Raw genomic sequence first — 20839 nt, forward strand, 5'->3', positions numbered from 1 at the left:
TGGCCTGCTGTTATCTCTATCAGGATGCTTCCTCTCTGGCAAATGCAGAGCGCCGCATGGTACGCTCTGTTTTCTCCCCCTGCCTTTCAAGATAATAACTTTAATGTGGGCCCAGAATTACATTTTGCCTTCTTTAAACATGCCGGTAATCTCTGACTCCTGCTGTTATTGAATTAGGGTGTGGGTGCATGCAGGATGGAGGGATGAGGGGTAGGGGGAGATAAGGGGGTTCTGGCTTCCAGCGCGGCGAGATGCGATGGCAGCGTGCACGGATATTGGGTGCAGGACAGATCAGACAATGCAGTGGAAAAAAGTAAAGTCAAATTAACCTCTGGGAGACCTGAGGACGCAATCTCAGGGTAGGTGTGGAGTGGAGTGCGGCCGGTGGAGAGGAGTGGACAGGCAGCAGCCGAGGAGATCTTCACCTCTCTGAGGAGAAGAAGCCAGTGGTGAATTATTTTTATTCTATTTCCTGCCGAAATGAGCCTAGAGGGTATTTCACTTATCTGGCTCTCATGCTGCTGCAGTGACCAGGTAGTATGTTTCCCATCAGACAGGCTCAGTTGGAAGGAGAACGATTCCCTCCATTCTCCACACATGGTGGGAAGAGAGGGCTCGCGTTACAATCTGTCTCCAGAAGCCCCTTCTTCAAGCCACGGGGCCCCCCCTCTTCCCTTGGGGGGGGATCTATATCCTATAGATGGATATCCTTAACATCCCATAAGTCGGAGGGTCCTTTGCTGTGAAATCGATTGCCGATATTTTTTATAAATAAAATATTTATCAGCCCATGTTGATAGGAGCAGGATGTAGATAGTATCTGAGATCTTTTTTTTTTCTTCTTCTTTCTCCTTGGTATAAGCTAAACATATCCCCCAGTGCTACCACCTGACAGGAGGATCACTGAATAAGTTATGTTCAGGGATATAAACATTCCCGGGTAAGGTGCAGGGAATCAAAACAGACTTAAACTGAAGCGAGTGGTTCATTTTCTATTGCCCCTTTGGTCTGTTGTTTTGACCTTCACGTATGGCTGCATAACAACAGACCACAAACACTTATTCAAACTCAACATTTCCCTGATAACTCTGTTATTTTCTCAAGCTCTCGTTCGGTTTCTGATTTTTATTACAAAGCAAGTGACCTGAGAGGAGGCAGCCAGGACTGGTTTTTATATCACGTATTGATTCCTGTAATAACTTCATGTCCAAACTTTGTGGGGAAAATCCTAGTTGGCGATTCCATTGGTCTGAGCACCTCTGCGTTGAATTTGAGATGCGCCGACTGTGGGGGAGATCTCACGACTCTCTTTCAAACAAAATCAAACAGAATGTCGGCCCAGGGATTCAACGCCGTGATCCTGAAACAGAAACCTTGGCTTCCTAGCAAAGCCGACTTCCATTAAATTAAGATGTTTCTGGTTTTGGGTGCTGCTGAAATATAAACTTCCGGGGACTAAGTGTCGAAAAGATAAGAAGTCTGGACAAAGCACACGATCGCAAAAGGCAATAAATCTACAAGAAAAATATCCAGAATTTGACTTATGACCCCACTTTATGTTGTCCTTTGGGTTTTAGTCTTTTTTTAACTTAAGAATTCAAAATACACGTATTATCCATCATTGTGATATTGAGAATGATAAAATGCCATATTCTGAAAACGCTGCTGAGGTCTTTTTCTATTTGGCTTTGAAAGTATTTACTTTGAAGGAGAAATCCACTTGCTCCCAGTTTGTTTAGTGTTTTATTAACGTTGCATCTTAGTTTCTTCACGTCTTTGAGTGGAGACAGTTGGGAATAATCTGAAAGAGTAAAGGTGTGTTTATCAGAATTGATTTTTCAAACATGCCAACAACTGTTTGGAAAATTTGCTGTTTAAATTGAAGACACAAACAAAACACAAGTTAATAATTTAAGAGGGATATTGATGTAGACAGCAGACACAGGGTGGAGATGTGGGTTTCAGAAGTAATACAATGAATGAGGAATGAATTGGGGTTTTTATTTTGTTTTCCTATATATATATACACAAACCCAGTAAATAACACAGCATAATTAAGCTGACAGTATTAAGTAATTCAATCTGGAAGTTGCCACTTATAAAACCATCACCATCTCCGACCACAAATATTTAATTTCAACTCTAATATGTGCAGGTTCCATAGTCTTAAAATGTATCTAAACTATAGACTAGAGTTCAGTGAAATGTGGTTTTGGTCACACATAATTTACAGTGACTTGTCCTCAGAACAATACAAAGATCCAAAATGTTAATAAAATCTATATTGTTGTGTGTTTGTTGTACCCAGTGTCACTATAATAACTGAGGATAACTCAAATGGGTACCTGGACATTTTCATAAACTCATCCCTCCTCTGAATTGCAGAAATAACTGTGTGCTGTAACGTGAACTAATCTTTTTGTGTTTGTGTGTCTCAGTTGCGTGCCCACGCTGTGGACATGAATGGGAACCAGGTGGAGAACCCCATCGATCTGTACATCTTTGTCATCGACATGAACGACAACAGACCTGAGTTTAAAAACCAGGTCTACAATGGCTCCGTGGACGAAGGCTCGAAACCAGGTACACAGAACATCAAGTCAAGTGGGAAGCCGGAGCAAGTTGTGTTAATTAAAGATGAAAGAAATGTGTGATTGTATTGGAGACGGAGGGAGGGGTAGTGAACGACTGGTATTGTGTCGTAAGTATGACGGCACCAGGCAATCTCTGACCCAAGTGTGAAATGTCCATTCCCCCTGATTTAGCAGACGGAGGATCTGTCTCCTCTAGTGGCTTTTCATTTAGTCGGGCTTCGGCAGTGGCCATAAAGCAAAGAGGTGCTCAGGGTGGAGAGGAGATTGAGGATTAAATGCGCCACTCTCTAGCACCACTGGGTCATTTTATGTGCAACCTCAGAGCGCAAGAATCCCGGAGATGAGCTCTGTGTGTGCATGCATGTGTGTGAGTCTGATGAGGCCAAGTGTAGTGCACCAGAACTGCAATAAAATCGTTCTTTCTTTCTTTCTTTCTTTCTTTCTTTCTTTCTTTCTTCTTCTGCTATCCTGCATTCCCTTTCCCATCAGCCCCCCCCACCCACACAGCAGACACGTCTCTGCGGCGTGCGTGACATTCTGCTAAACAATAATCATAAAAAAAATTGCGTTTTAGAATTTAGAGCTCCAGTAGTTTCAATGGAAGGCCAATTACAGACTTGAATTAGTTTGCAAATTAAAGAGTCATTATGGGGACCTAATCCTGTCAGGCGCAGCTTAGGACGCCCGTACAAAGGGTCCACATTAAACCCCCTAAGAGTGCAGCTTAATGAAATTACCCCGCTGATGCGATGCCATTGTGATTCTTCACCTCCCTCTCTCTATCCCTCCATCGAAAAACGATGGGTGAAGGACTGATAGTCACTCCTCTTGGAATCCAACCAAATATGGAGTCTGTCCTCTATTTCTCTCTTTTGCTCCCCCCCCCCCGCTGCTGGCTTTTATTTCTCGTCCCGCTGAGAGGCCTTCAGAGTGCTCCCTCCGGCCGAGTCATTGACAAATGTTGCTTTGAAATGTAATGAAGTTTGAAATGGGAGCTGCGGTTACAATTATCCTCGGACAGGGGCTGTCACTGGGATGATATCACTATCTCTGGCAATTACAATCAGCCACGAGAGAGGGGGAGCATGAGGGAGAGAGAGAGAGAGGGAGAGAGAGACAGAGAGAGAGAGAGAGAGAGAGAGAGGGAGAGATGGGGAGATTAGGTGACAGGCAGTGATGCCACAGAGTTGTACAAGTGTGTGTGTGTGGAGGCAGGAAAACCAACAGGCAGCGTTCAAGGGTAGCGTCTTATTCTCTGCAACACAACAGTGTCAACATATTTATGTCTGTGCTTACTCGCCCTTCACGGTGGAGAGGTTTCCATTTAGAGAACCTGGTCGAGGTTTGCATTTATCTGTAAAGATCAGTGTGAGCTGGTATCTAGCATCTACATAGGTCACTTGCTTTGTAATAAACTAATCAATATCAGAATAATCAGATTAATGCAAAGTACAATATAATGTGTGTAATATCTACTTTATGTTTGTGCCTATTTGCTAAATATGTGTCCACCATTTATATGCTGGTACACATATATAACAAATATAAATTGTTATGGGACATGTTATGGTATATTAACCATTTTTATCTTCACATTAACCGGCATCAGTGTGTGAATAATACCAATGTATATCATTTAAATCTGTTTGTAGGATGGTTGATCACAGATAGGGTTGTACTGTGCACAGTGCATTTGTTCCTCTTCTTTAACCATCTAATAAAAGGCCTGGTTGCACAAAATGATCAGTTAAAGAGGGACAGAGAAATGTTTTATTAACAAACTCAGAATAATGCTTAGGTTCCATCCCCAAGATTCAGTTGTATAATGTGACTGTTTATCTGTGACATTTTAAAACATAGTGTAGAGCCATCTCAATATGAGTCAATTCATCTACACAAGAATACTTAGAAAACATTTCGGACAGAGGGCTACATATGTGAGGTGGAGTGTAAATGGGCCTGTAGGCTGTAATGAGAGTGTATTTAGGTGTATTGGGCAGTTAATGGGGTATTTGTATCCAATAAATTCAACTGTCCTTCACTAAAAAGGACACTTGGGTTATGTCATTATCATTAAAATGCCACCCAGTCTCATGTTAACACAGCCAAAGGCTTAAAAAAAGATCAGAATTGAAACATGCATAGTTATTTTTATTTTCTGTAATGTTGAATAATGTCGTTGTCTTCCTCAGGAACATATGTGATGCACTTGGCGGCGTTCGATGCCGACGACAACACCACGGCTAACGGCATGGTGCGCTATCGGATCCTGTCCCAGACGCCCCACAGCCCCATTCCCAACATGTTCACCATCAACAGCGAGACGGGGGACATCGTGACGGTGGCGCCTGGTCTCGATCGAGAGGTTGGTCATCGTCATCCCCAATCGTTCAGATTAAGCAAAACATCAACATAATAATGATTAAAAACACTAAAAACACAACCAGTTAAAAGATATACCTTAATCATTGTTTGTTGACAACACCCTGAGATCTGACTTTGAAATGATCTGTTGTCACACCACACACACAAACACACACACATCAAGCTGTCTTTTTTTTCACACTAAATTGCCTGCGTCTGCGGTCACCTTGTTTATGGAGCTATAAAAGTTCTGCCGAGATCCAAATGTGTGTATTCATGCGGCATGGATATGCCAAAGACAAACCCTGCAAAAGAAAATCTCGGAGACAGATCATCGTCGTCCCGGACTGTCACCGGCGACAGACCTATTAACAACACATCACGCTGCATTGGGCTGCTCACGTTGTGTTGTATGTGTGCGTTTGTGCGGTGAAGACAGAGGGGAAATATCTGAGACGGAATGCCCTTGACACCTGTCAGACAAACACAAAAGCCCATATAATCACATCTATACTCGATAAAACATAGGAAATGGAGGTGAAGGAGGGAAACTGGAGGGAGCGATGGAACAAAAACAGAGCGAGGCTGATGGGGTAATGTGATGAGGGTGATCGACATGAGACACTGGGTGAGTTTGAGAGGTATGAGGGGAGGGGAGGCAGATGGGTGTGACTGTGTGCTATGTTCACATTGACCATATTCTATAGAAAGGAACATTTGTCCAACAAGATAAGATCTCACGTCTTCCTGCTGTCTCAACCAAGCCAATACAGACCAGCATCACTTCTCTTCACCCGAGGTCAGGCTTGTGACAAATTTGTCAACCGAGCAGAGCTAATTTGAACCTTTTAAAAAAGAGATGTTTGGGCCATTTCGCCTTCATGGAGAGGACAGTTCAAGTGTGAAATGAGAGAAAAAGAATGTGGGAAGACACGCAGCAAAGGGACCCAAGCCTCAGAATCCAGGGCTACCTGGTGCGTTAGGAGCCCCCCCCCCCCCCCCCCCCCGGGTTATTACCTTGGAAAGCCTCTCCATATCAGCATCTTAATAATGGGAGTAAATCGTGGGTTTCAGATCTTTAACTCACCAAACAAATTGTATAATCCTAGCCTGGAAGCTAACCCTGATTCTTGCCTTAACCTTAAAGCAGTTAACACTAAAACTGTGTGAAGCGAGGATCTTTCCCAAAAAATGCCCTCTCTCTCTCTAAGGCTCAAATTGGCTCTCACAGGGCCAGACGTTGACTGAAGTAAACATATACACATTCCTGTCTGCTTAAGACTTTCTCCTTTTCCGAGCAGATAAGAAGTCTAAACCCCTGCAGTGAAAAAGGCTGAACTTCTATACTTTACTGTCCATAGACTGGAAGGGAGGATGCAGACTGCAGTGTTTCCCCTGGTCCACTTTCCGTCAGCACTTTGGCCCTTTCAAACTTGAAAAGTTTCTGCTTCTCCCTTCCCGTCCTCGGCTGGGCTGTTGGAGGTGTTAGGTTCCTCGACAAAAAAAAATAAAAATAAAATTACACAGGCATCTATTTTTGGTAGACCTCCTCCCTTGTGCCTCCGCTGCCTCCCCTGCTGTCTCTCCTCCTCCCCTCTGTTCTTTACTTTTGAAATGTCTTCTTCCTCTCCTCTCTAAACTTCCACACCAACTCCCCTCTCAAGGTTTGCGCTGGTCTGCTGCGGACTTTTAAAAAAAGCTCTTTGACAGTAACAGACCTATGTTCTCCGGAGGAAACCTCGGTCGTGCCGCTGTGTTGTTGCAAAGCTGAGAGGTTCGGGGGGAGCTCTACATAATTACTCCCTTGTCTAATTAGTGAGAGTGTTGTGTACACGCCGAACACACGGGCTGATGGGACAGTCAGGCGAGCACTGCTTTTAAAACAAGATACAGAGAAAAAAACACTGTGTGTGTGTTTGTGTATTTGTGTGAGTGTTGGTCTACGCTTGTGTGTACGTGTGGGTGTTAATGAGAGCGTGAGTGCAAGGTTGGAAGTTCAGCATCTTGTCTGGCATCAAGATGAGAGGTTCTGAGAGGAGCTGTCCAATCCTCCTGACGTGGCGTTCTGGCCTAATTGGGATATTTACTCGGTAATTAGCAGGTGAGAGAGAGACTGGGAATGTAATTGGGAATCTCGGTGACGAGACACATTATCCAGACAGTCGGCTCCTGGGCTCCATCCTTCCTGCAGCCCATTAACTGCACCATGGGACAGGAGAAGACACGGAGGATGCCAGGGACAAGAGAAGGAGGCTTGGGGAGGGAAGGAGGACGCAGAAGCACAAAGAGAAGCATATTGCAGCTTACAGATTTCGAAGATGAATTGGCATTTATCATTGTTTCATATTATGTCTCCGTAGATGGTCTATTAATCTCTGTCAGTCCTCCTCACATCTGTCCATCAGGGGCAGCGTGGCTTCACAGTTCAGCCGCTGCAGATGGTGTGAAGGCAGGAGATGTGTTTCGTGAGATGGTTTCAAGTTAGTCGGATAAAAGACTTCACCCTTGCAGTTCTGCTTTTCACATACGACCTTGGACAGTGACCATGCAGCAGAGCACAGCTTTTCTGTCCTCCTCTGGGAATCACAGTATGTTGGCTGCTGCTGGTTAGACGAGGGAAAGTGAAAGCTGCTTGGCAGACAATAACTTCAAACTGTTGTCTTTTCCCTCTCTACCTTCTACAGAAAGTGTCCCAGTACACCATCATCGTGCAGGCCACGGACATGGAGGGCAACCTGAACTTCGGCCTCTCCAACACGGCCACCGCCATCATCACAGTCACCGACATCAACGACAACCCGCCCATGTTGACCTCCAGGACTGTGAGTGGCTACAAATGAGAAGGGGGCGGGGAAAGGGGGGGGCACTGTTTTAAGATGGAGAGGGAGATTTGAAATGAATGACCTGTTCACACTAATAAGGATATTTTGCTAAACGAACAGAGATTACCACGAACACTGTGGCTCTATCTAAAGAGCATTTGCCCTAAACAAAAATGGCTGTATATAGCTATATGTATTGGTTATATAAGAGTAAAAATATTATAAAAGTGTAGCAAGTGAATGTCATTAAAGAAGAGAAGAAAGGGTGAACAGATGGAGAGAAGAAAGAGCAATTGAATAAAGAAAGGAGAAAGCAGGTAATTACACCTGCATTGTTGCACTTATAACAGTGGGGGGGGGGGGGGGGGGGGGGGGGGGGTTTGACGTGCAAATGCTAAGTGCTAATTTCCTTGCACACACACACACAAGAGAAAAATGAATCCATTTCATTGGCCTTTCATCAGCAAAAAAAAAAAAACTGGAGCCAGCGATTTGTTAATGATTATTGTCGTGATTGTGATATTTAGAAAGATGATGACATTACGGACGGTCGTTATCAGAAGGAGGTGAAACTCCGGAGCCCAGAGTTATGTACTGGATATAATGTATGGTATCACTGGTGGTGAAATTCGGCAAAGTCATCAGAAAATTAACTAGTGAAGTTGAAACGAAAAAAAGAATTGTTAAGAAGTTAAGCTTGTCTTATTATTTATAACTCTAGATTATTTCTCTCAGAGCCACTGAATCTTCAGACGTGTGCGTGTCAGATGAGGCGGAAAAAATCTTTATTTATTATTTGCATGGCTAAGAGAGTCAACACATTATTTATTGTGACAAAGGCGTTCATTTGTTTAGTTGGCTTCCATTTGCCTGCATTCTATTTAAGGTTAGAAATCCTTGCCGGTGTCACCACGGCTTCCTCCGCGATGAGAGCACGACCCTCGCAGGCAGATGCAGCTCTCAGCTCCGCAGCTGCAGGCGAAGCCGCCCGAAGCCGCATCAGCAGTTCTCCTGTAGCCTCGGCCCTTTGAGTTTGAAGCCGTTAGCGTTAGCTTTTACCCTGGGGGCTATTAAGACCCTCGTAATGATGAATTATCAATGGTGGCGAGCGTGCGTCAGCCTTAGAGCTCATCAGAGAGCTGCGATATCACACGCTGAGGAAAATTTACAGAGAGGGGGGGGGGGGTGGGACGGAAGGGAGGGAGGGAGAAAAGACATGAAGAAGAGGGTGGGAGAAAAAGGACAACAAAGAGGGGAGAGGAGTCGATGACTGGACCACCACCAGAATCCAAGATGAAAAATGTGTGGGGGGGGGAAGCGGTGGGAGAGTGACAGCGAGAGGAGGAAGGAGTGTTTAGTCAAAGGAGCTATTTTCTCACAGCAGCAGTGATGAAGCATAGACATGTCACATTGTAAATCAGGGGCCTTTCCTGACTTGGCACCCCCCCCCACACACAAACACACACACACACTTCCTTTGGGATTCTCCACTGACGGTGTTGTGCTGATGATTGTGGCCGGTAATAGATTAATACTCTCTCACTGTATACCACCGTGTTTGAGTGCATCTCCATCGGCACATCGTGGAAACCGATGATGAATCTCGTTGTTTTCAGAGCCGCGACTAGCGGAGCACTTTTCCCCCACGACTTTCATAAATCACAGGTTTCAGTGGCGGGAGAACGCAAAAGCCATTTTGTTGAGAATGCAGGCCATTATGCAAATATTTAGTGTTTGCAATAAACCCTGTAGATATTTCACTGTGTCCCAGAAATATAAAGTTTGGGGGGGAATTTGTCTTTAATGTCGATGATTAATATTTCATCACGTCTATCAGAGGGTGGCCTATTTTTCAAGGCGGCAAAGGGGGGGGTGCCTGTGTGAAGGCTCTGGGTGCTGCACTCGGAGGCTGCGTGCACGCTCTGCATCTTTTTCCCTTTTGAGGCAGATGAATAGGATTCACCAGAAAAGTTGTTTATCTCTTCTTTTTGTTTATGTATACAGAGCGCCGCAAAACAATATCTGTGTCTCCTGAACGTCTCTTTCACACAAATGACTCCTTTCTCACTGGCGTTCAGTTTTTTTTGTTTTACCCCCGTAAGTCACATCCGTCATCACAAACACGTCGGGGACTGAAGAAGCTCTCTCTCTCCTCGCTGTCTCACCTGGGCTGCATCTTGCACAATGTGAAGAAAAAAAAAAGGTGTTGCAGATTGTTCCCAAGAAGTTAAAAAGCAAGAAGAACAATAATAATTTCATTGCTCATCATGAAGTCGCCCGGTGACGGTGCAGCAGCAGCATCTAGACTGTTAACTACACGTTCACCTGGATGCCTGGTTCCCTCAGCGTCGTTTGAATGCCGATTGCATCCAGTCCCATTTCAGACTGAAGTTAGTGGCTGTTAGTGGGTTTGTTGACCAGAGGGGGTACACTCTATTCTACTGAATGCTTTGTAATTAAGTGTAAGGTCCTAACATCAAGCAGTGGACACGTCTCCGTGAGGACAGCGAGCGAAGGAGGCCGACGGGGCACTGCAGTAGAAATCCTGCACAAAGTCCCTGTGATGAAGTGTCCTGTCACTTCTCCTCTCTCTCTCCCCCCCCCCCCCTCGCCCGCTTTAGTCGTTCCCCCGTGTGCCAACACAGTGACAAGAGGGTGAGGGTGTTGGCAAGAAGTGTTTTGTCAAGTGCTTGCAAGACCCTCACCCCCGTCCCCACCCCCCCTCCCAGGGACGGTATCATAGCAGGGAGAGCTACCGGATCAGAGAGAGGCTGAGCCTGAGCTGAATAACACCTCGGCCATGCAGCAACTTCTACTGCAGCGCTCCAACCGTCAAGTGTCAAAACAGTATTCATCAGGCGAGTGAAAGAGAGAGAACAGCCCCTGATCCTTTTCAAAGAGAGACTCTAATGCTCTGTTCAAACTCACAAGTGATGCATCACAATGCATCATTGACAATAACATGAGAGGAAGTCCTGCAGAGATGGAGAAGCCGTCAAGTTGAACAAAATAAGGAGAAGAGTTGGGATTTGATTAGATTTTTCTTATTTCTGTTTGTTGAAAGACACGTAATTCTTCATTACAGTTAATCAGAGCAGAAAACTGTTCAACCAGATTCTATATTACAATCACAGATGACAGATTTTAATTTTCGGGGGAATGATGTGTATTTGTTGTTTGGGCTCATAGCTGACTTCCTGCACCTCATTAAATTGATATTTACACGATGCTCTGCTTTTCAACATTTTCCTTTTCAATGAACCATTTGGGGATTTATTTGCTAAATGTTTGAATTGAATGATTGAAGGAAATGTGAAACTGTCACACCGTGTTAAGATTGGAATGAGAACATTGAATGACTCTTTCCACACGAGCTTTGGATGCCTGACGTAACCCCCCCCCCCCCTTGATGATGTAATCAAGGATGGACGTTGAACTGGGACATAGAGATAATAAGAGCTGCGACAGACACTTCACATTTTTCCTTAAACAGATCTGGTAACAATTTGCCTTAGGTGTTACTGAGGACAGAGAAATAAGATGCTAATTTTTACTTAATCGGCATTGGTCCCTGAACCCGACCCCAGTAATAAACCACACACACACACACACACTCGCTCTGACACCAACATACGACAGCATGCCTACTTATGCGATGCAGGCACCGCATCAGGACCACCCGGACGTGTCTGTTGTCTTAAGAATGTCATTGAGTCTCTGAACAGCTCTCCTGACGCAGCCTCCTAATCTGCCCGCTGCTGTCGCCTGTTTGCTGGGAGATGCGTGGGTTGCCAGGCAGGGTGTTATGGTCCTTCGGAGTGTTCGGTCGGGGGCTTTGCTCTTTGATATCCGACACTCACATAAGCTGCTCAGTGGCTCTTCCACGCTCGTTACCAGCAGTGACACGGTGACTGTGTAGTGCCACATGCCTGTTGCCTCCAGATGAGGACGTGTCAACACGCTCACCCCTCTGACCCCCGCGTGATTGGTTGAGAGTGGACAGGTTTGGTCGTGAAGGCGGGGCTTTTTACAGGGTTGGTTCGCCTCTGTGTGGTTTTATCCCCTGAGCCCGTGTGGCTTTGATCAATCCCCACCGTAACAGACACATGACAGACAGCGGCTCACTCCTCATCAGGCTTATCAGGACAAAGCACATGTGTTTGTACAGCACCGGGACGACTGAAAGCCACTCGTCTGCACTCAAACAGATGTTTTAACCCTCTCCTCCACCGCTGCTGGCCTCCTTCTCTCCCTTTCTGTCGCTCTGCATTTCAAAGGGAGAAAATATTTGTGCTCATCAAGGCTGGGAATGGGAATACAGAAAGAAAAAACACTTGAAACTGGAACGATGCCTCGGTGTGGATGAGCTTGCTGGTGTGCAACTGGGTTTACTGCTTGACTCAGTGGTCCTAAAAGCGAGGTCATTAAACTTACTTTACCTGAAAACCTGAAAGGAGGACTGGCTCTGCTAAGAGGAAAAGAAAGAGAGATAGGCACTTAGTGGCTTTTTGTAAAAAAAAGAAATGGCCTCTCTCAAACAGCTGAAGATGAAGACACTTAAAAACGGCCTCTTACAAAGTAACATGTGACTCTCCCTCTGCAGTTCTCCGGTGAGGTCCCGGAGAATCGAGTGGACGTGGTGGTGGCTAACCTGACGGTGATCGACGCCGACCAGCCACACTCGCCAAACTGGAACGCGATTTACCGAATCATCAGCGGCGACCCGTCCGGGCACTTCACCATCCGCACTGACCCCGTCACCAATGACGGCATGGTCACTGTGGTTAAGGTAAGACACCCGTCTATAAAGATTAAGATTAAGATTACGATCCATTTATTTATCCCAAATAACATGCACAGACACACTCATGCAGTTTTTAGGAAATTTAGCCTCTGCCTTTAACCCATCTGGTGCAGCACACACAGATCAGTTAGCAGCCATGTACAGCACCCAGGGAGCAGATGTTGAGGGAGTAAGGTGCCTTGCTCAGGGGCACTAGACAGGGTAGGGAGAATCCTCTTGGGTTTTTGGACAAATCAATCCAGGTTCGTCTTTTGTTTTTACTCCGTGGAGTCGAACCAGAGTCGAACCAGAGACCTTTTCTGCCCATAGTCCAAGTTTCTGCCACTAGTCCACCGCCTCGTAGAAGAAACTGCGTCATCTCTTTTTCTTTTTCTGATTTCAACGTGACATCCCCTCTGGAACAAGCACAGGCAACAATAACAGGCTATGAGTTAAATGGGGACATGCTGGGGTCTTTGCCTTTCATGTGCCCCTTTATGTCCCAGTGAGGGATTGGAGGCCGCCGCACCCTTCACAAACAGCTCATACACTCACACACAGACTTGGAACACAATGGCTGGCGAGACCACTGTAGCAAATTAGGTATTGATTTCTCAATTACAAAGGCAACGGTTCTTATACACCCATAATGTGCTGGCCGCTGCGGTAAATGACAGCAGCAACAAAGCTATGTCTTGTAACAACCTTGTGTGTTCGTTTTTTAAAACCATTCGGGAAAATATAGAGATAATGGACGACAGATGTTCATGGTATCTTCTGTGTGTGTGTGTGTGTGTGTGTGTGTGTGTGTGTGTGTGTGTGTGTGTGTTCAGTGTGTAAATATGCTTCCTGTTGAATGGCCTTTAGGATGTGTGTGCTCATCCGTGAGTGTTTCACAGTGAATGCGATTATCATGTCGCGTGTCGTGTTTTGTGGAAATAACTAGTTTATTTTCATGACCCTGGCGACCCAAGGGTATTATCCTCGTGTCTCTCACTCTTGCAAATCGCATCTCGCATCGCACACAGTAATGTTTGAAAAAACTGCAGTAACATCTCCCCTGTAATTCCCACTACACCCGGAGCAATGAGCATTGGCATTTTGCTTCTCTTCATTATCTCCAGATGACTGCCTTTTATAATCCATTCCTCTGACACCCTTATGTAAAAGTCAGCAGGCAGCCGGGTAGCCGTGAGCCTCCACGGAGACCCTTGGGAGATTATCAGGAAATCATGAAATAACAGACAGGACACCTCCTGGGAAGAGATGAGAAATAGACTGTCTCCATAAGTAAACAGAGGGGCTTAAGCTAGCTCCGGGGGAAGAGGAGCCGGAATGGTTCACATCAGACAAGGCACGATGGGTAAAAATCAAGAATCCAAAAGAAGATACTACCTCGGTGTTACTATTTTTAACAAGACATCTGCTTCTACCTGTGTCGACACATTGAAACACAGTGACACCCAGGTATGCCTCACTTTTTTCCAGAGGGGACCTTGGCTCCCCTGGGAAACAGGGCTGAGGTCGCAGCCGGAACATGTCACACATTGACCCTGCTCTCCGGGGAGTTTATGAGACGTGGTTTTGCCGCATGGTAATAAAAGCCTGTAGACAAACAAGCATGGATGAAAACACACAAACAGAGCCGCCTGGTTCACATGAGTCATTAGGATATGTAAATCACAGCTTATGATCAGACAGAAGACGACAGGGGAAGTGAGGAGAAGTGATGCGAAGACAGATATCCGTGGATTTAGAGATGCGGACCACAGGGAATAGATCGGGGGGGGGGGGGGGGGAGTCCAGCAGAACAAATTAGGTAAAAGGGAACGAGAGGAACCAGTGAGGCGATACAGAGGAGATGTGAGGTGTGACGGCTCGTGGGCTAAAGATGGAAGCCGTGTTATTGACCTCTCACCCCGCTGGCGTCCCTCAGGGTGTGTGTTTGTGTGCATGTGGGTTTTAGTTTGCCTACAGCTATACTCCAGACCTCCCTGTGCTCTGAATACCACTGGCCGTGGATCAAAGAGCCCCGAGCGTGGTTCGCCTGTAAATGGGTTCCCACTGCACCGGGGGGTCACACACGTATCCACACTCATGTGCTTACATTTACTTAAACTCATGTGTGTGTCCACATGCACAGACAAACACACACAGACGTATCCACTCCCGTGCCCTTGTCAGCCGAGCTGCGTGATCAAGGATGTTTTTCGATATCAGAGGTTTGCTGCCACGCTGTCCATTGACAACGCTGAGGCAGTGCAACATACAGATGTGCTCCACGTCATTAACATCACCATCAAACACCGTGGACACGAGCCTCGCGGCGGTAATCACCATCTGCCCGGTGCAGAAATGGACCAGCAGCTTAATTTGTTTTCTTTTTTGTATCCTTGCTTCTTGTTGTTGTCATTTGAACCTGATTGTGTAGTCTTCATTAGGGGAGCACGGACCTGTCAGTCTGGTTCAGGCTCAGCTGGCAAACCCCCCTGTAGAGTACACACAAACACACACACACACACACACACTCAAATGGCACAATCAATGCCAAAGAGCACCCTATGAATAGCAGAGGCCTTGATGTATCCTCCTATCCTGTATGTGTATATATGTGTGTGTGTGTGTCTGTGTGTGTGTCTGTGTGTGTGTGTGTCTGTGTGTGTCCACTTGTCACGACATCTGTTCATTTATCTTGTCCTTTATCATCAACAAGGTTGAACACATATTCCACAGCCACAGGGGAAAGAGAAATGTTGACAGGGGTTTTAACACCGTAATCAGCATAATATTTATAGGACACTTATGCTTGAACACTTGACATGGTTTACTCATAAAAATGTAATAATAACAATAACACACTGCCAACTGTAGCTGGTATATTGTTTTCCCATCGAAGGAGAAATGGCCTTGTTTTTGTTTTTACAAATATATCATCCAGTGTTTCCTCTTCACACATACAGATATTGTTTGTGCGAGCCAAACCAATACTTGTACTTAATTATTTATCATGTTATCACAGTTTAATTTCTTAATACTCGTTACTTGAGAATTAAAGAAGACAAACAAATTAGTCGACACTTTGGAGTCAGTTTGAGGTCAATGATACTAATGCAATAATTACTATATAAATATGGTAACAAATGTACATGCAGTAGTGCTCAAGTATGAAGGGTATTCATGCTGAATTTCAATCGCCCATAAACCATGTTCTTGATTCAATTTCACTTCTGTCTTCTTCTAGCCGGTGGACTTTGAGATGAACCGGGCCTTCATGCTGACCGTGGTGGTGTCCAACCAGGCCCACCTGGCAAACGGCATTCAGTCCTCGCTCCAGTCCACTGCTGGGGTCACCATCTCTGTCCAGGATGTCAACGAACCCCCTTATTTCCCCACAAACCCCAAACCCATCCGCTTCGAGGAGGGCGTCCCCGCGGGCACCAGCCTGACGACCTTCTCAGCCTCAGATCCCGACCGGCTACAGATGCAGCAGATAATCAGGTACTGAGTGAAAACAGTAAATCACACTACTACGGGTCATTCTGACAATATAATACCATGTCTTGAGTACAATTACCTTGTGGTAGTATTGATTAGATCATTTCTACTACACTTAGTGTGTCGCTAAAAGAGGAAGAGGAATGTCTGAATGAATCATGAAGTCTCACGAGCTGCAGTGTAGGTACAAACCTGGCAGAAATCCCTCTATATGCACCAGCAGCGGGCTAAAGAGCCTCTTGGATGAGTTCCATGTCAGTAGTTAAAGGTCAGAGTTCAACAAAGGAACTATATTTTGGCATCACCCCATCTCTCAAAGTCCTACTGTGCAAAGTATATGAGCCAGTGGACAACGGGGAGGAAGGAGGGTAAGAAGGTTAATAGGGAGCAATGGCCTCGGGGGTAATCAGAAGTGTGTGCATTCTGAGTGTTCAGCACATGCATGCAGGTGCACACACACACACACACACATGCACACGAGAGAGAGAGAAGAGAAAAGATGGAGGGAGGATAAAGAGAACAGCTGGCCGAGGCCCAAATGTCTGACACAGCATTATGTCCACCTGCAGTGCTCTTAAATGTATGTAAACCAACCTTTAAACGACCAGCAGACCTTTTCCTCAGTCCCGCTGTCATCCGGACAGTAACAGGGGCACGGACCTGTCACCACGTGCAACACGCCTGACAGGGACTGAAGAGCGCCCTCTGTGGGAGGTTTGTTTAGTTTTAGTTGTCGTTCTGAGTTAGTGAATGTTAGCATCACATTTTGAACGTAATGTGTAGAATCTCTCATAGAGTATATACAACCTTTGTTGTGGAACATGAGACTAATTAATGAGACACACCGTGGACGTTATATGTAACTTATGATGTGGTTTCAATGAATGTTTGTCACGTCAACCCAATTATGTCTCTTTCCCTTGAGGGACATTCCTTAGTTCAGTGAAACAAAGTTGAATTGAATCCGCTTTGTGACAGTTCTGTTGGTTTTTATTCGATCTGCTGAAGCTCTGTCTTCTCCTTTTAAACAACGTCTGCATTATTGTCTTTCAAAGTTCAAGCTCATCTATCAAATACACTTTCTTCTCTATCGATATCGAGATCTTTTGAACACACAACTCACGTGTTTCCCTTCATTGTCACATGTACAGTGTCCCTATACATAGAATGTGCTGGTGTCATTTGGGACTAGCACAGTAAATGAGTGGATGACACGGCTGTTCAGTGGGACATTAAAACCACCTCCCCCCCCCCACAACCACCTCACACTCCGAGAGCCCCTTCCCTCCCTTTTCTCCGGGGGAAACGATCTAAACAAATTTCCCAGCCAATTTCACAGCAAATGAGAGTAAATTGGTTGTACGTTATAATTTAGATCGACGACAAAGTCACCAGCTGGCTCTTCCTCTGTTTCCCTGCCCTCTTTTTGTCTCTCTCATCCTCCTCCCGACTCAATTCACCTCGACCTCTTGGGTTTTCCTCCCTGGGTTTTTTTCTTCCCATGACCTGTGCCAGACTGCAGTCCTGACATCTTGGAATTAAGTTAGCTCACCGTGCTGTGGTCTGTCAAGGTCTCCTTAACACAAATGCGAACCAAATCTCTTCCCTCACCATGTTGGGGATGGCAAACCAGCACCTCGGTCATTTGGATCCATCTGGATAGGATCACAATAAATCCCCCTGCTCAATGCCACTTTCATCCAGGATTGTTATGCAAGGACACTAATCACACCTGCTTCCTCTGTCTCTTGAATCCTCCTTAAGGCTCTTTGATGCTGCCGTTATGTACCAAAAGACATAAGTAAATTTCAAGTGAGATAACAGCCACTTTTCTTCCAGAATCAGAATCAGGTTTTATTGGCCAAGTAAGTTTGAACAAACAAGGAATTTGACTTGGTAAAGTAAAGTGGCTCTCAGTGTGCTTACACAGAATACACAGAATACACATCAAAACACAAGAATACACATCACAACACAACACCAACACAAAACAATACAAACAGTGCAACGGTCTAAGAAAAGAAGTGCAGGGATATATATTAAACGGTATGTGATGACGGTTATCCAGTAAGGGTGAAATATATTAATATGATGAATAGGGATAGTTCACCCAGTGTTTGAGTCGACAAAACACTTTTGAAGTCTCAGGTGTAAACAGCGTTGCAACCAGATCCAATACAATTGAAGTACATGGTGACTGAGTCTTCAAAGGTAAAAAATCAACAGAAAAAAACTGAAAATGCCTCAATACTGCTCTTGTTGTGTCATCCAAGTATCTTTATCCCCCGGCATTAAAATCTGAATTGAAACAAGGTCATTTACGGCAAATTTTCACCTAAATGTTTACTGTTTTCCTCCAGAGCCGCGTTCTAATGTGCATCACACACTGCTCTGTTTGGTCAGTTGCATCTGTGTCCGTAAGACTTCAGAAGACAAAAGAACAGACAGAAGGCTCCATCCGTTTCCGATCTTACGCTGAGCCTTTACTCTGAAGAAATGGACTCATTCTTTCCAATAAACTAAACCTGTGTGCAGTGTTTGCATCACCCAATTAAACTCTCATTTTCAACCTTTTACCACACAGGACTGTTTTCAGTGAACACATCTGTCAAATACTCAGCCGATGCCTGTTTGCATTCGGTGGACTTTCAGATTTGTGGCAGATTTATAGTTCGTCTTTGCATATGACAAAGAGCAAAATGTCTCTGTAAACGGTTGGTGCACTTACATAAAGAGAGACATGGAGAAGATTTAAGAGGAAGCCGTAAAGGTGAGAAAAAGACCGGTGCTGCGGTGGAGGGAGGCAGAAGGGGAACCGCGGATCGTGAGCTGTCCCCGGGTCAAGGTGGAAACTTGACAGGTGCTTATCAAAGGAGGGATGGACTGACAGCATCCTCTCGGGGGGTTGCGCGGGAGGCAACGTGGACAGGAGAAGGGCTGGTAGGAGGCCGAGGGAGAGCGAGGCATCACACATCACCTGTCAGATACCCAACCAGTAAGGTCGAGACACGGGACTGGAGACACTGGCATAAATGATTACCCAAACCGCCTTGGCTAAGCTCCAGACATGCATTTTTCATCCTCGGGGTCGGGGGGAGGTTTGAAAAATAAATGTCATGCGTCTCCCTGCTGCTGCCTGAGATCACTAACCTGCCAGTCCTAATCATACATCCGTCCGTACACAGACACGTACCAGCATCAAGATGAGAGAGACCTTCAAATATACAGGAGAACTCAATAAAGCGCTGGAAATACAGAGACGAGATGAAATCATTAAAATTTCACACAAATTCTCACATTTGCAACCCGGTTTTCTTCTTTTTTTTAATTCCAAAATAGCCCTCGCGTAAACAAGAACGGTTTACCCTTCCAAGTAGAGAAAATATTGGCTCAACACTTCGTTAAAAAAGTTAGCGATGGGGACTGCCAATTGCCCACGGTAGAGTTGTTGACGGTTGGGACTTGTAAACAAAAACACTGGGTTCTTTCACAGGAACATTCTAATGGCCAGAATAACCTCATCGTCCACAGGGTGCTGAAGACGCCGAAGCGAAAAAATATATCCGTAAAGAGACATACATGCCCGGCTGGACGAAGCCAAACCATCTGCCTGTTAACTTATTTCATAGAAGCGAGTTTGGAGTTTGGAGGAATGAGACAAATCACACGGAGGATTGTCTATTCAGTGTCTTGGAAATGAGCTCGGCTGCAAAGACCATTCATTCAGGGCTTCATTTGCTCCCTATCAGGTTTATTACATCTGCACTGAGGGCTGTTTAGGAGACTTAATTAAAGTACGGTGGTGAGCAGAGCACTCTGCTTTGTGAACAAACCTTTGTGATACGGCTTTTATTATCGGAGGGCACACATCCACTAGTGTTATCGTGGCTTTGTGCGGAGAAAAGAGAAGTTTCCAGCGGTTTTTTATCGCCCATTACAGGAGGAAAAGTCTGAGTTTTTTTTTTCTTTGTCCCCGAAGTTAAAGGGTCAGTTAATCCAAATCACACACAAAAACACATTTTCTCACTTCTGTCTAGCCATGCAGATAGGTTGGGCTTTATTAAACCATTTTGTGTGATTATTGCCTTTGAGATATTTCCTTCCATGTGGCAGAGTGGACGGTGATAAACGTTTCCTTATGGTGCTCATTAGAGTCAGGCTGAAATTTGCTGCCCAAACCCGTCCGAGCCCGGGAGAAAACAAACAGAGACCAGCCTGAACCTGAAAGGGATTTGTGTTATTTTGTGTCCAAAACTGATCTGATGTTTTTCACCGATCAGAGGCACGTGCAGCATAAAAAAATGTCATAGATATTCTAGCCAACATCATTAAACTAAAGATTGTGTAGTACCTAGTGTACATAGTACCCGTAGGTAGTGCTCGTTTTTAAAAGAGTGGGTTTTTTTTAGTTTTTTTTTTAGATTTGCCTTCATACCACTGTAAATGCAAATTATACAATATGTAATTAGCGTAGCTTAGCATAAAAACACAGATTATGAAAACGCCTACCATGGCTATATCAAGAAGCATAAAAAAAATCCCACTCTGATGATAACTTATTAGCGTTGTTATATCGCTCCATCAGAAATGTAGGCTAATCAAACTGCTTTGTAATAAAAGTAAAGGCTGGTTTTATGAGGATTGTCACATGCTGGACCTTTTCTTGGCTGACAGAAGTGCCTTCCTGGAGTCTTGTCATCGTTATGAGGTTGCCAAGTAATTAGCAGTAACTCCAGACCCCAGGCTCCAGTCTGGAATTTCTCTACAAATTACACAAACAA

General features: G+C 45.1%; 1 protein-coding gene across 1 annotated transcript in view; it reads left to right on the top strand.

Moving 5' to 3' along the window:
* Positions 1-20839, top strand: part of LOC128441773 (cadherin-4) — a 210685-nt gene that overhangs the window by 180109 nt on the left and 9737 nt on the right. The window contains exons 7-11 of the mRNA XM_053423858.1: positions 2439-2583; positions 4787-4959; positions 7643-7780; positions 12384-12569; positions 15805-16061. Coding sequence (XP_053279833.1) covers positions 2439-2583; positions 4787-4959; positions 7643-7780; positions 12384-12569; positions 15805-16061 — 899 coding nt within the window. The remainder of the gene's footprint in view (positions 1-2438; positions 2584-4786; positions 4960-7642; positions 7781-12383; positions 12570-15804; positions 16062-20839) is intronic.

This window comes from Pleuronectes platessa, chromosome 6 (assembly GCF_947347685.1).
Source record: "Pleuronectes platessa chromosome 6, fPlePla1.1, whole genome shotgun sequence".
Lineage (NCBI taxonomy): Eukaryota > Metazoa > Chordata > Actinopteri > Pleuronectiformes > Pleuronectidae > Pleuronectes > Pleuronectes platessa.